The sequence below is a fragment of the Chiloscyllium punctatum genome, chromosome 9 (assembly GCF_047496795.1).
Source record: "Chiloscyllium punctatum isolate Juve2018m chromosome 9, sChiPun1.3, whole genome shotgun sequence".
Lineage (NCBI taxonomy): Eukaryota > Metazoa > Chordata > Chondrichthyes > Orectolobiformes > Hemiscylliidae > Chiloscyllium > Chiloscyllium punctatum.
The window spans coordinates 4,129,705-4,146,089 of NC_092747.1; the positions used below are offsets into that span (position 1 = coordinate 4,129,705).

The window sequence follows — 16,385 nt, forward strand, 5'->3', positions numbered from 1 at the left end:
GAGGGAGGACATTTCTGGAAATACATCCAGGGAAGGTATTTTGGTGGAGCTGAGAAATAAGAAAGGGATGATCACCTTATTGGGATTGTATTATAAATCCCCCCTAATAGTCAGAGGGAAATTGAGAAACAAATTTGTAAGGAGACTCAGTTATCTCTAAGAATAATATGGTGGTTGTGGTAGGGGATTTTATCTTTCCAAACAGACTTGGACTGCCATAGTATTAAGGGGTTAGATGGAAAAGAATTTGTTAAGTGTGTATAAGAAAATTTTCTGATTCAGTATGTCCTTGTACCTACTACAGAAGGTGCAAAACTTGACCTACTCTTGGGAAATAAGGCAGGGCAGGTGACTGAGGTGTCAGTGGGGGAGCATTTTGGGGCCAGCGTCCAAAATTCTATTAGTTTAAAATAGTGATGGAAAAGGATAGATCAGATCTAAAAGTTGAAGTTCTAAACTGGAGAAAGGCCAATTTTGACCATATTATGCAAGAGCTTTTGAAAGCTGATTGGAGGCAGATGTTCACAGTTAAAGGGAAGGCTGGAAAATGGGAAGCCTTCAGAAATGAGAATCCAGAGAAAGTATATTCCTGTCCGGGTGAAAGGAATGGCTGGTAGGTATAGGAAATGCTGGATGACTAAAGAAATTGAGGGTTTGGTTAAGAAAAAGAAGGAAGCATATATGTCAGGTATAGACAGGATAGATCGAGTGACTCCTTAGAAGAGTATAAAGGCAGGACGAGTATACTTAAGAGGGAAATCAGGAGGGCAAAAAAAAAGAGTCATGATATAGCTTTGGCAAATAAGAGTTAAGGAGAATCCAAAAGCTTTTTACAAATACATGAAGGACAAAAGGGTAACTTGGGAAGAGAGTAGGGCACTTCAAAGATCAGCAAGGCGGCCTTTGTGTGGAGCAGGAGGAGATGGAAGAGATGCTAAACGAGTATTCGGCATCAGTATTTACTGCGAAAAAGGAGATGAATGATATAGAATGTAGATAAATAGATGGTGACATCTTGAAAAATGTTCATATTACAGAGAAGGAAAAGTACTGGATGTCTTGAAACACAAAAAGTGGATAGATTCCCAGGACCTGATCAGATGTACCCTAGAACACTGTGGGAAGCTAGGGAAGTGATTGTTAGGCCTCAGATATTTGTACCATCGATAGTCACAGGTGAGGTGCCAGAAGACTGGAGGTTGGCTAATGTAGTGCCACTATTCAAGTAAGGTAGTAACGACAAGCTAGGGAACTATAGACTGGTGAGCCTGACATTGCTGGTGGGCAAATTGTTGGAGAGAATCCTGAGGGACAAGATGTGCATGCATTTGGAAAGGCAAGGACTGATTAAAGAGTCAACATGGCTTTGTGCATGGGAAATCATGTCTCACAAACGTGATTGAGTTTTTCAAAGAAGTAATAAAGAGAATCGATGAGGGCAGAGCGGTAGATATGATCTATCTGGACTGCAGTAAGGTGTTCAACAAGGTTCTTTATGGGAGACTGGTTAGCAAGGTTAGATCTCATGGAATACAGGGAGAAGTAGCCATTTGGATACGGAACTGGCTCACAGGTAGAATACAGTGGCGGTGGAGAGTTGTTTTTCAGACTGGAGGCCTGTGACCAGTGGAGTGCCACAAGGATCGATGCTGGGTGCACTACTTTTCATCATTTACATGAATGATTTGGTTGTGAGCTTAAGAGGTACAGTAAGTTTGCAGATGACATCAAAATTGGAGGTGTCGTGGACAGTGAAGGAGGTTACTTCAGATTACAACAGGATCTGGACCAGATGGGCCAATCAGCTGAGAAGTGGCAGATCGAGTTTAATTCAGATAAATGCGAGGTGCTGCATTTTGGGAAAGCAAATCTTAGCAGGACTTAATATTTAATGGAAAGGTCCTAGGGAGTGTTGCTGAACAAAGAGACCTTGGAGTGCAGGTTCATAGCTCCTTGAAAGTGGAGTCGCAGTAGAAAGGATAGTGAAGGCAGCTTTTGGTATGCTTTCCTTTATTGGTCAGAGTATCCAGTACACGAGTTGGGAGGTCATGTTGCAGCTATACAAGACATCGGTTAGTCCACTGTTGGAGAACTGCGTGCAATTCTGGTCTCCTTCCTATTGGAAAGATGCTGTGAAACTTGAAAGGGTTCAGAAAAGATTAACAAGGATGTTGCCAAAGTTGGAGGATTTGAGCTATAGGGAGAGGTTGAATAGACTGGGGCTGTTTTTCCTGGACCGTCAGAGGCTGAGGGGTGTCCTTGTAGAGGTTTATAAAATCATGAGGGGCATGAATAGGATAGATAGACAAAGTCTTTTCTCTGGGGTCAGGGAGTCCAGAACTAGACAGCATCGGTTTAGGGTGAGAGGGGAAAGATATAAAAGAGACCTAAGGGGCAACCTTTCATGCAGAGGGTGATACGTGTATGGAATGAGCTGCCAGAGGATGTGGTGGAGGCTGGTACAATTGCAACATTTAAAAGGCATCTGGATGGGTATACGAATAGGAAGGGCTTGGAGGGATATAGGCCAGGTACTGGCAGGTGGGACTAGATTGGGTTGGGATATCTGATTGGCATGGACAGGTTGGACTGAAGGGTCTGTTTCCATGCTATACATCTCTATGACTCTATAAATTGTTTAGGGGCTTCAAAATGAAACTCAACAGGCACCAAAAAGAAAAATTGTTGAAAGATATGGTGAGAGGATAAGGTGATCAATGAGAGGAGGTTCACAAGAAGTTTAAACATCAGCACAGCATACAAGATAGACTGGTCGGTTTCTGTGTTGTGTGTTTATGCAGTAGAGCAGTTTGAGTAGAGTAACGCTCCGTCTCAGAAAGGGACAAAGGAGCCATCTGACCAAGCACACAAACTCCAAGTGAAACAGCCACATGGCTTTAAAAAACACAATATTACAAGGAACCTTTCTTACCCATTTCACCAAGGCCTCAGCCTTCGTCCTGTGCACTGCCATTCTGTGTAGCTTTACTCAAGAGGTGACCTGGAAATAAAGGACAAAACGATTCAGCTACAGGGGACATAGATGTACAGACTGTCACAGTGGACCAAAAGTTGGTTGCAGTTACTGCAGGAGAATTTCAATAAAAACCTTTCACCAGAATGCCCCTTAACAGACACCTGTTGCAGTGAATAGCTTGTCTTATCATATGAAAGATAAAATAATACGAATGATGGTTTGGCTTGCACCTTGCGAAAAGACTCCAACCATTCAAGTTTTGAGAGCTATGTCCATTCCCAATTCTGGCCTCAAAATATCCACTACTTTAAAACAGTGGCTTGCCTGCAACCGCCTGGACACAAAACTTTTAAATGGTCTTCTTGAAACTCCGTCTATCATCCCCTCAGATACTTGAATCTTGCAAAACAGACAGGCATGTTGCCAAGTTAATTTGCAATCATCAGAACAAAGGCAAGAATGCCTAATTTCAAAAGGATATAATCAATTTATACAAAAGGGAAAAAAAAGGGTGCTGATTGGTTGGGGCTTGCCATGGAGAATGAATGTAAAATTTTTCTGTAACAAACTGTTGCGATCATTTGAAATTTGGCAGGTTTGTTCTGTCGAGTGCAAACTAAAATATGTCAGCAATGTCTCACTTTACAACAACATCCTGCATTTTTAAGATGCTCCTTAAACCTTGACCTCATTTATCAAGCTTTGTCACCTATCCCAATGTCTCATGTCAAATTTTCTCTTCAAGTTGAGGGTCAAAATTTGGAGGAGAAAGTGAGGACTACAGATGCTGGAGATCAGAGCTGAAAATGTGTTGCTGGAAAAGCGCAGATCAGGCAGCATCCAAGGAACAGTTTGGTCAAAATTTGGAGCTTATTCACATGAAGCACTTTTGAGACACTTTATTCTAATAAAGGCACTATATAAATTTCCTCTGTTGCTGTCTCTGTTACAGACCTGCCAACTGCTGCTGTTAATTCAGTGGTCAGCAGTCCCAGAGATGTTTCTGGTGCAGTGGCAGTGTCCCTATTTCTGAACCAGGCAAATGAGTTCAAGTCACATTCACTCCAGAGTCATGTAATAACATCTCTGAACAGGTTGATTTGAAAATACCTCCAATGTTAGCCCTAGACATCAACTCCCTGTGCAAGAGATTACCTGAAACCTCACTGAAGTAAGTGTGGGTCACTCACATTTCATGAAGGTGCTGCAGCATCAAAATAAACATACCCTCCTGGACAAAGCACAGCCTTAAGAGGGGTTGAAAAATAAAGCTGAAACACATCCGGAATTGTTTTAAATGGACTGGACTTACACAATGAATCAAATGCAGAAGAAAAATTCCAGTTGCAGGTATCGCATTATATAAATTTGAAACCAAGTTGACTCCTCTCTCGAACATAAAAAGATATCCTCAACTTAATACACTGCTGCAAGAATGTCTGGGCGGGTAGGAGAAACAAAAGCAAATGCAAACCAGCTGTGTCGAAGTTGTAATGCCTCCAAACACTCCTGAAACCCCGACATCATAAATCATCGGTTGCAAAGTTCTTCGGGATGTCCTGTTGCTATGAAGGTACTGCATACATGCAAATGATTTCTCTACAAATTCGTGGCTGCAGTAAAAGACCACATTCACAAAACAGACACAGTAGTGTGGTGGTTAGAATACTGGACGAATAATCGAGGCCTAAATTAACAATACTGAGAATGAGTTAATGAGTTATACTTGTTTGAGAGTTCAAGTGTAATTCTCAATTCAAAGTGTATTTTTCTGAAAATATGGAGTTAAAAACATCCTTTCAGTAAAATGAAGCTGATGGGAGTGACATCAAAACCTAACAGGTTAACTTAAAAGGACACTAGCCATAGTTGCATAGTCTGGAATTCTGATGTCAATCATGCACCAAGCTGCTGGAGCTTTAACTACCCTCAAGTGGTCTAACAAGCCCCTCAGAACGAGTAAAGGGACTAGAATGTCACATTTGTTAGTTATGGGTAATAAATATCACTGTTGCTATTGACAGTCACACTTCTCATCCTCCCCCGTGCAAGGATTAGAGCTTTAAAACAAACAATCCTAAAATTAAAACGCTGATGGTTTGGGGTTACATTATGCAGTTTGCAGAAGGCAGCCACTGAGGCCTGTCTGAGACGCCGCCAGAATAAAGGGGCCTCCCTCTCCAACAGTATCGACCTCCCCTCCCCCCCGCCCCCCCCCCCCGGCAACAAGAGACAGGACAAAAGTTGCAGAGGCCACAGTTCAGGAGAACCTCTCAGCTAATCTCCCTCTCACCGTCGCGCCGGCATCAGAGGCCGCATTCCTTTCCCTGTTTCCTGTAGAGATGACCCTCTTGTCTCAAACAAGGGTGCGGTCAAACATTGCGCCTATATTTAAGGTTAGGGCACAATGTGCGCGCGCGCAGCAGTTCATTAAAAATAAACGGGTGAACGAAAATGCCGGAGTGTTTTCTCAAGAAAACCTAAATTGCGCTCCTGCACAAAATGGAGAGACAACAACAGCTGCTGCTGCAAGGCCTTGACTCCCAGCTCACTTTGATTGGAAACAAGAATCCCTTTTACAAAATATGATCCCCCAAAAAAAAAACAAAGATGAGGGAATTTACCAGTTTTATATGAAATCAAACTGGATTCATATGTAAAACGGGAGTAGAAAACAAACAGGAGCTGGGCCAACAGCCTGGGCTTGTTTCAAACAAGAGACTTTTTTTTGCGATAATGAAGTCCACGCATGAATAAATAAACGCAAGGCTTGGGGAGTAGGGGATGAAGTGCGATGGCCCCTCGGTATCAAAAGCTGGAGAAAGAGAGAATGTGAGAGAGAGAGATAGAGAGAGAGACGCTGGAGCCGGACTGCAATCCGCAATAACTGCTCCAGGTAACAATCCTTCCCTCTGGATACGCTGCTCACCGCTACAAAGTGTCTCGTCTGTCTGCAAATCCTCCTCCTTCCATTAAAGTTTCTGTCCCACTCTCAACCCCGCCCACAAGTGCTTCCTTTTGTGCTCTCTTGTGATAAAGAGGGGCTGGAAAAGAATACCACTTTCACCTAAAAATAAGAAAACAATAAATCCTTCTCGACTGCCGCTACTGGCAGCGCTTCCACTTCCTGTTACGTCGCTTATTGCTTCCCCTATCTCTTTTTCCCAGTTCTCTCAAGCTTACCCCAGGCTTGGTTCACTGGTTTATCACGGTCAACTGCGACTCAGGATGCTCTGGCTTCGAAGCCTGGTCAAGGCTATCAAAGCTGACACCCACAGCAACACAGACAGGGTGCTACACTATCGGAGGTGCCACCTTTTAGACTGACATGTTAAAGTGGGGCCTGGTCTGTACTCTGGTTGGTATAAATGATCCCAAAATAACTACATTCAAGAGTAGAGTGGTAACCATTCTCCTGATCAGTAGCCTCGCCATTATGCAGTCATTAATGTTCCATAAATTGGCTTCGCAACAGTAATACACGTCAAAAATTACTGAGTAACTGTCAAGTGCTTTAGAGTGTCTTGAGGTTGAGGTCGTGATAACATAATTGCAAGTTATTTCTTTATTCTCACTTCGCCGCTCCCACCCACCCCATCTTCCTCATCAGCAGTTAATTACAGTTGGAAGGGGGTTGATAATTTAGGACGAAGGTGAAAAGTTTCTTCACCCAAAAGGACCAAGGTTCTTTAGAATTCTCCATCTAAGTGCACCATAGATGCTTCAACTTTGAACATATTGAAATCAATGGATTTTTGGACAGGAAGAGAATTGACATATTTGGGAAGGTAATCAAGGTAGATCAGACCTTATTTAATGTTAGAACAGGTTCGAGGGGATTGAATGACCAATTCCTCTCACTTAGACCTCTGTTTATCCCATCATAGTGCCTAGCCCATAAAAAGCTGTGCAATACAATCATTAAAACCATGTCACGTCCCTCCCCTTTACAAAATCAATGCTGCAAAAATCAGAACAAAGCACAGCATTTCACTCTAGTTCGATTATCACCTATTTGATTATATTTTATAAAGCAATTTTTGTAGATACGCCGTTTATTTCCATATGAAATTCCCAGATCATTTAATCTCACTGAAACAGGTACATGAATCCCTTACAACAGATAGAATATGAAAGCTGCACAAGTTGATTTTTTGACACAGCAGGACATTAACAGGCACAGATGTCAAGTATATAAAAAGAAAATACTTACATGGAAACATAGAATAGTTTATGAAATGGAGAGGGGCAATTTGGCTCACTGTTCATGTTGGACAAAAATTTTATTCTAACTTAATCCCATCTAGCAGGCCTTGGTCTGTAACCCTGTAGGTTACAGCATCTCAAGTGCACATTCAAGTGATTTTTTTCTAATGAAATATTCAACAAAACAATTTCGGGCCTTTTTCATATTTATACACAGCTTCTTTTAAATTCAGGATGCACTTACTCACTGCTATAATATGGAGCCATTCAGCCCCTTGAATCTGTTCCACAATTCCACGAGATCATGGGTATTCTGTATCCCAACTCTACATACCATGATACCAACATTTTTATTTTGTTGACCAACACTTAGTGAGGACTGCAGATCAGAGTCAAGTGTGATGCTGGAAAAGCATAGCAGGTCAGGCAGCATCTGAGGTGCAGGAGAATCGATGTTTCAAGCATAAGCCTTTCATCAGAATTCCTGATGAAGGGCTTATGCCCGAAACATCGATGCTCCTGCGCGTCGGATGCTGCCTGACTTGCTGTGCTTTTCCAGCACCACACTCTCAACTTTGATCTCTAGCATTTGCAGTCCTCACTTTCTCCTATAACTTGGTGTTGTGTGATTTTAAACTCATTACAAAACCAGATTCACCAAATTTGATTGTTTGTGGGCAGGAACGAATCAACAAGAGGATGAAAGTTTGAAGTCAATGTCTTTTTGGGGGGGCGGGGGGGCGAGATCCACTAATGATACTGATCCAATTGATTTAGGCATGGTTATTGGTTACACATGAAGACAACATTGATAACGTTCACACATCCTGGAAGGTCACACTAACTCCGTAAACAAACCAATTTCACCTCTGGTTTCTGCACAGGGACTGGATTGCTTTGATCTTTGGTTCTGCATTCACAAAAGTTGGACACAAATAACACACCAGAAATATTGCGAAACACTGGGTTTAGTGAGGAGGATCTGAAGGAAATCAGTGCTAATAGGGGGTGGGGAAATTGATGGGATTGAATACTGATAAATCTCCAAGGCCTGATAACATACATCCCAGAGTACTTTAAAAAAAATGGCTTTAGAAGTAATGTATGCATCGGTGGTCATCTCCCAAGATTCTATAGACTCAAATAGTTCTGAAGATTGCAGAATAGCTATATAATCACTCTATTCAAAACAGAAGACAGAGAAAAAAAACTGGCAAGTATAGACCAGTCAAGCCTGACGTCAGGTTGAGGAAAATGCTAGAGTAGGCAAACAGGAGGCTGGAAGAACACAGCAAGCCTGGCATCATCAGGAGGTAGAAGAGTCAACATTTCAGGTATAACCCTTCTTCAGGACTTGAGGTGGAGGTAGGGGGAGCTACAGATACGCAGTAGGGGTAGTGGAATGGTGAGGCAGTGATAGATGGATACGACCTGGTTGGTCGATGGGAGGAATGAATCAGATTAGTAGCTGAAAGAAAGGGTCAGGAGGTGGAACAGAAGGGAGGAGGCAAGGCTGGAAAGGGAGGCGCGGTATGGGTGGGAAGGTTATTTGAAATTGGAGAACTCAATGTTAAGTCCTCTGGGCTGTCAGCTGCCCAGGCAGAAGAGGAGATGTTGTTCCTCCAATCTGTGGTCTGATTCACTCTGGCAATGGAGGAGGCCAAAGGTGGACAGTCGGGAAGGGAGTGAGAGAGAGAATTAAAATGGGCAGTGACTGGGAGGCCATGCTGACCCTTTTAGGCTTGGCAAAGATTCTTGGTAAAACGTTCACTTAGTTTACGTTTGGTCTCACTGATGTAGAGAAGACCACATTGGGAGCATCAGATGCAGTAGCTGAGGTTAGAGGAGATACAGGTGAACCTCTGTTTCACCCAGAAGGACTGTTTGGCGTTCTGGATGGAGGGGAGGGAGGTGGAGGAGCAGCTGTTTCATCTTTTTCGTTTGCAGAAGGTGGTATCGGGAGTTTGGAGGAGTTGGTGGACAGTGTAGCATGAATCAAGGAGTGGCAAAGGGAACGGTCCTTGTGGCAGAGAGGGATGGGGAAGTGGTAGGGTCTAACTGGAGTTGGCAGAAGTGTTTGAGGATGATCCGTTGGACGCAGAGGCTGGTGGGGTAGAAAGTGAGGACAAAGAGGACCCTACCTTTATTATATGGGTTGTGGGGTGGGGGGGGAACCATTGTTTGAAATAGGAGGACATCGGAGATGTTTGCGAATGGAACATCTCCTCATCACAACAGATGCAACGGAATTGGGAAAACAGGATGGAGTTTTTGCAGGGTACAGGGTGGAAGGAGGTGTAGTCCAGGTAGCCATGGAAACTGTGGGTTTATAGTAAATGTCGGTCCATAAAGGTGCTAGAGTCCATAAAAGCAAATAAATATTTGCTAACCATTTGGAAAACAATGACAAGATCAAACAGAGTCATCATGGATTTACGAAAGGGAAATTATGCTAGTCAAATCTACTAGAGTTCTTCAAGGATGCAACTATTGGAATTGAGGTATAGCCAGTTAATGTGGTTTATTTGGACTTTCAGAAGGTTTTTGACAAAGTCCAGTGGAAGACATTAGTATCTAAAATTAAAGTGCATGGGATTATGGGTAACTTATCTCTCCAACCTTCAGGCTGTCTGCCTGTATTCCTGATGAAGGGCTTTTGCCCGAAATGTCAATTTTACTGCTCCTCGGAAGCTGCCTGAATTGCTGTGCTCTTCCAGCGCCGCTCATCCAGAATCTGGTATCCAGCATCTGCAGTCATTATTTTTATAATTGTTTTTACCTTATGGGTAGTGTATTGACCTGGTTAGAAAATTGGTGGTAGACAGGAAACAAAGAGTAGGGTCTTTTTCCAAACTACAGGCAGTGACTATGGGGCGCCACAGGGATCAGTGCTAGGATCTGTTATTCACAATATATATTAATGATTTGAATGAGCAAATTAAATGTAGTATCTCCAACTTAGATGACACAAAGCTGAATGGGAGGATTAGATGTGAGGAGAGTGCAGACAAGCTTCAGTGCAATTTGAACAAGTCGACAAATTTTTGCAGATGCAGTATTTGGATAAATATGAGATTATGCACATATTTTGCAAATACAAGGAGGCAATATACTAATGGTTGAACAGCTACAAATTGAGAAAGGGAAATGTGCAATGAGACCTGGTTGTCCTTATGCACCAGTTGCTGAAGATAAGCAACTCAAGACATTAACTGGTACGTTGGTCTTCATAACAAGAGGATTTGAATAAAGGAATAGAAATGTCTTGCTGCAGTCATACAGGGCCTTGGTGAAATAACGCCTGGAATATTGTGCGCACTTTTGGTTTCTTTATTCAAGGGAGGATGTTTTTGCTATAGAAGGGGTATGGCAGTGTTACCAGACTGATCCCTGGTATGTTGAGACTGAAAGAAGTTGAATTGGTTCAGATTATATTTGCTGGAGTTCAGAAGAATCAGGAGGGATCTCTGAAACCTACAATTCTGGGATGATCACTTTATTGGGATTTTATTATCAACCCCTGCATTGGCAGCAGGGAAGTTGAGAAAGAAAATTTGAAAGGAGATTTCAGTTTTCTGTTAAAATAATAGGTAGGGGATTTTAACTTTCCAAACATAGACTGGGACTGCCATAGGGTTAAGGGTTTAGATGGAGAGGAATCTGTTAAGTGTGCACAAGAAAATTTTCAGATTTAGTATGTGGATGTACTTATGAGAGAATGTGCAAAACTTAACATACTCTTGGGAAATAAGGCAGGGCAGGTGACTGAGGTGTCTGTGGGAGAGCATTTTGGGATCATAATTCTATTAATTTTAAAATAGTGATGGAAAAGGATAGACCAGATCTAAAAGTTGAAGTTCTAAATTGGAGGAAGGCTAATTTTGATGGTATTAAACAAGAACTTTCAAAAGCTGACTGGGGGCAGATGTTCACATGTAAAGGGACAGCTGGAAAATGGGAAGCCTTCAGAAATGAGATAACGAGAGTCCAGAGACAGTATATACCCATTAGGGTGAAGGGAAGGCTGATAGATTTAGGGAATGCTGGATGACTAGAGAAATTGAGGTTTTGGTTAAGAAAAAGAAGGAAGCATACGTCAGGTATAGACAGGAGGGATCGAGTGAACCTTTAGAAGAGTATAAAGGCAGTAGGAGTATACTTAAGGAAATCAAGTGGGCAAAAAGAATGAGAATTCTTTAGCAAGCAGAATTAAAACGATCCAAAGAGGTTTTACAAATACATTAAGGACAAAAAGGTAACTAGGGAGAGAATAGGGCCCCTTAAAGATCAGCAAGGCAGCCTTCGTGTGGAGCCGCAGGAGACGGGGGGAGACATACTAAATGACTGGGACAACACACATCCTAGAACAGGCAAACAAAGACACGCACGAAAATTCAGAGAGGCATGGCATTCTAACCAGAACTCAATCAATAAATACATTGATTTAGATCCTATCTACGTTCCCTTGAGAAAAAGAACCGGAAATGACACCATGCACCTTAAGGAACCAAGACCGATTAACAGAGAAGCGGGACATACCACCATCGTTTCACTGTAGACACTCACCAAAGATATTACCTAGCATGGTGACAAAATGTCTGAAAACAAATCTTCAAGCTTAGCGAGCAAACTTACAGACATATGAAATGAGAATTTTGCATCAGTGTTTACTGTGGAGAAGGACATGGCAAATATAGAATGTAGGGAAATAGAGGAAATCTTGAAAAATATTCATATTACAAAGGAGGAAGTGCTGGATATCTTGAAATGCATAAAGCTGGATAAATCCCCAGGACCTGATCAGGTGTACCCTGAAACTCTGTGGGAAGCAAGGGAATTGATTGCTGGACCCCTTGCTGAGATATTTGTATCACCGATAGTCACAGGGGAGGTGCCAGAAGACTGTATGTTGGCTAATGTGGTGCCACTATTTAGGTAAGGTGGTAACAACAAGCTAGGGAACTATAGACTGGTGAACTTGACGTCAGTGGTGGGCAAGTTGTTGGAAGGAATCCTGAGGGACAGGATGTACATGTATTTGGAAAGGCAAGGACTGATTAGGGACATGGCTTTGTGCGTGGGAAATCATGTCTCACAAATCTGATTGACTGTTTTGAAGCAGTAACAAAAAGGATTGATGAGGGCAGAGCAGTAGACGTAACCTATATGGACTTCGGTAAGGCGTTCGAAAAGGTTCCCCATGGGAGACTGGTTAGCAAGGTTATATCTCAGAATACAGGGAGAAATAGCCATTTGGATACAGAACTGGCTTGAAGGTAGAAGACAGAGGGTGGTGGTGGACGCTTGTTTTTCAGACTGGAAGCCTGTGACCAGTGGATCAGTGCTGGGTCCACTACTTTTCATCATTTATATAAGAGATTTGGATGTGAGCAGAAGAGTTGCAGATGACACCAAAATTGGAAATGTAGTGGACAGCGAAGAAGGTTACCTCAGATTACAATGGGATCTTGATCAGATGGGCTAATGGGCTCAGGAGTGGCAGATGGAGTTTAATTTAGATAAATAAGAGGTGCTGCATTTTGGGAAGGCAAATCTTAGCAGGACTTAATATTTAATGGAAAGGTCCTAGGGAGTGTTGCTGAACAAAGAGATCTTGGATTGCAGGTTCATAGTTCCTTGAAAGTGGAATTACAGGTAGATAGGATAGTGAAGGAGGCGTTTGGTATGCTTTCCCTTATTGGTCAGAGTATTGAATACAGGAGTTGGAAGGTCATGTTGCGGCTGTACAGGACATTGGTTAGGCCACTTTTGAAATGTTGCATGCAATTCTGGTCTCCTTCCTGTCGGAAGGATGTTGTGAAACTTGAAAGGGTTCAGAAAAGATTTACAAGGATGTTACCAGGGTTGGAGGATTTGAGCTATCGGGAGAGGTTGAATTGGCTGGGACTGTTTTCCCTGGCGTGTCGGAGGCTGAGGGGTGACCTTATAGAGGTTTATACAATCATGAGGGACATGGATATGGTAAATAGACAAGGTCGTTTTCCTGGGGTGGGGGAGTCCAGACTAGAGGGCATAAGTTTACGGCGAGAGGGGAAAGATATAAAAGGGACCTTTTATATAAAGGATGCAACTTTTTCAAGCAGAAGGTGGTGCATGTATGGAATGAATTGCCAGAGGAAGTGGTGGAGGCTGGTACAACTGCAACATTTAAAAGGCATCTGGATGGGTATACGAATAGGAAGGGTTTGGAGGGATATGAGCCCCCCCAGGAGCTGGCAAGTGGGATTAGATTAGGTTGGGATATCTGATCGGCATTGACAAGTTGGACCAAAGGGTCTGTTTTATGCTATACATCTGTGACTCTATGACTAGACAAGGTAGACACAGGAAATGTGTTCTCAATTGCAAGGGATCCCAGAACTAGGGGGTCACAATGTAAAGATACAAGTAAACGATTTAGGACTGATGATAAATTTCTTTACCCAAAGTCTGGTGAGCCTGTGAAATTCACAATCACAGAAAGCAACTGAGGCCATAACATTGCATGAAATCAAAGAGGTGTTGGTTATAGCACTGGGGCATAAAAGGATCAAAGGATATGGAGTAAAGTACGAATAGGCTGTTGAGTTGGTTGATCAGCCACAATCATAATGAATGGCAGAGCAGGCCTGATGGGCCAAACAGCTTACCTCTGGTCCTAGTGTTCAATGTTTCTATGTAGGACAACTAAGAGTAATGTGTGGCTATGCTATTATGCTAAAAGTGAACAAAACATTGCTGAAAGCAGTGAGCAGATGTGGCAGCATCTGTGAAGACAGAAACGTTTTTTTCAGATATTACCATTCGTCAGAATTGAAAGACTTGGGAAACTTATAAGCAAAGTTGCTAAACAAAGAGCAGGAAATGTTGGCAGGTGGGGGGATATGGAGGAAAGAATGAAAGGAAATGTCTGATTTGGCAAAAAGCAAGAATGACAGTGAATAAAGGAATAATGATGCCAGGTAAAAAATAAATAGCAGGAAGTATCCAACCATACATCTGTATGATCACTAAAAGCACCTACTTCCACCTCTGTTACACCATCTGACTTTCCCCTGCCTCACTCATCTGTTAAAACGTTCATAACAATCCTTTACTAACTCTAAACTTTGACTACTCCAACACTCCTGGCTGGCTCCCCAACTTCTATCCTTGATAAATCAGACCTAATCCAAAACTCTGCTGCCCTTGTCCTAATCTGCATCAATTTTCACTTATACATCACCCCTGTTCTTACTAACCTGCACTGTCTCCAGTTAAGCCTGGATTTTTAAATTCTCATCTTCATTTGCAAATCCTCTCAATCACGGCAACATGTTCCAGCTACACAACCGATTCTGGTTTTTTGTGCAACTAATTTTAATCATTCCACCAATGCCCAGCATACGGGACCCATGTTCTGAAATTCCCTCCTCAAACCTCTCAGCTCATTAAGATTTCTTTAAAGCCTACCTGGCATCAATTTAATATCTCTCTAGAGGGCTCATTGTCAAAATTTGTTTGATAATGCTTTTGTGAACTGTCTTGGGATGCTTTACTCTGATAAAAGCACTACATGAATACAAGTTGTTACTTTGCTGGGATAACTAAAGAAAGAGGATATTCCCAGAGGAGCTGTAAATGACAACAGAAGAATCATTAATCACACCTGCTGTCTGAACAAACAAGAACAGTGATTCGAATGTTAAGGTATAAAAAAACAAGAGTCTGGAAAGGTGCCTTAATACTGTGTATAATGGTAACTGTCAAAGGGAGAGGTTTATTAACATTGCAAGTGCTGACAAAGCTGATACCATGTCAGTAGTCAGCCACGGAAACAGTCATAGTTCTTGTTGTCAGGAGTTTTTGTGGCACAGTGGCAGTATCGCTGCCTCTGGACTAGGAGACTGGGTTCAAGTCTTATCTGCTCCAGAAGTGTGTAATTACATCTAAGCAGTTTGATTAGAAAATATTTTTAAAATGCTTGGGGTCACTTTCCCCTCCTTATAACTTGGCCTAGTTGACAGCACTTCTCTAAAGTTGCAGTTATTGGTTTAAACCCCCTTCCAATTCTTAAGGTCAATTAAAGCCCACAATCCAATGCTGTACGTATTTTTAAAAATCATGGTCAGAGGACATCACTGGTTGGTCTAACATTAATTACCAAAATCAACTTGATTTTGAAAAAGGTGATGGTGAGCTGCCTTCTTGAATTGTCGTCAGTATAACTGTTAGGAAGACAGTTCCAGGATTTTGACCCAGTAACAATTAAGAAATGCTTATATAGTTCCAAGTGAAGATTGAGAGTGAATTGGAGGGAAACGTGCATGTAGTAGTTCCACACATTTACTGTCCTTGTCTGTTTGGGGGGGGTGTGGTGGTGGTGGTGGTCACAGATTTAGAAGATGTTGTTGGAGGAGCCTTGTGAGTTGCTGCAGAGTATCTTGCAGAAGGTACACACTAATGCCACTGTGTGTCAGTGGTGAAGGGAGTGAGGGAGAATAGGATACCAATCAAGCAGACAGCTTTATCCTGGAGAGTGTAAGCTTTTTCAGAGTTATTGGCACTTCATTCATCAAAATAAGTGGAGTGTCCCATTAAACTTCTGACTTCTACCGTGTAGATTTTGGACAGAGTTTGGGGAATCAGGTGGAGTTACTTGCCATTTAATTCCAGTCTCTGACCAGCTCTTGTAGCCACAGTACTTAGATGGCTAGTCCAGGTCAGTTTCTAGTCAGGAGTAATTTCAGGAAAAGACTATGTAGATAAAGATAAATTATTTCCAGCGGTCAGGGTTTCTAGAACGAGGGGCATAGTCTGAGAATTAGGGCCAGACCATTCACGAGAGATGATAGGAAACACTTACTACATGCAAAAGATGGTAAATAGTGGAACGCTCTTCCACAAACTGCAGTGGACAATGGATCAATAATTAACTTTAAATCTGAGATAGATAATACTTTTGCTTCACAGGAAAAAAAAATCAGGGATATTGAGTTCGGCCACATATCAACAATGATCTCATTGATTAGTATAACCCTGTTCCTACATTCCTATGGACAGTGGCAATCCCAGAATGTAATGGAGGATGGTAAAGCCATTGAATGTCATTCGGTGATGGTTACACTTTCTTTTGATGGAGATAGAATTCTGTGTGCCAGCAAGAGGTTAAGTTTTTAAAGAATAGAATGAGGCCCCTCAGCACATCGTGTCAGCATTGGTC

The 16,385-nt window shown here is 42.2% G+C and overlaps 1 protein-coding gene across 8 annotated transcripts in view; it reads right to left on the minus strand.

Annotated features, from left to right (window-relative positions):
* Positions 1-16,385, minus strand: part of LOC140481088 (nuclear mitotic apparatus protein 1-like) — a 117,107-nt gene that overhangs the window by 72,394 nt on the left and 28,328 nt on the right. For 4 of the 8 annotated variants that reach the window (XM_072576741.1, XM_072576740.1, XM_072576739.1 and 1 more), the window contains exon 2: positions 2,933-3,001. In XM_072576741.1, the coding sequence (XP_072432842.1) occupies positions 2,933-2,974 (42 nt within the window). In that variant the 5' untranslated portion in view covers positions 2,975-3,001. Of the gene's footprint in view, positions 1-2,932; positions 3,002-4,289; positions 4,424-4,451; positions 4,591-5,270; positions 5,372-5,906; positions 6,104-16,385 lie in introns of those variants that run through there. The other 4 variants (XM_072576735.1, XM_072576734.1, XM_072576738.1 and 1 more) reach the window with 4 other exon arrangements.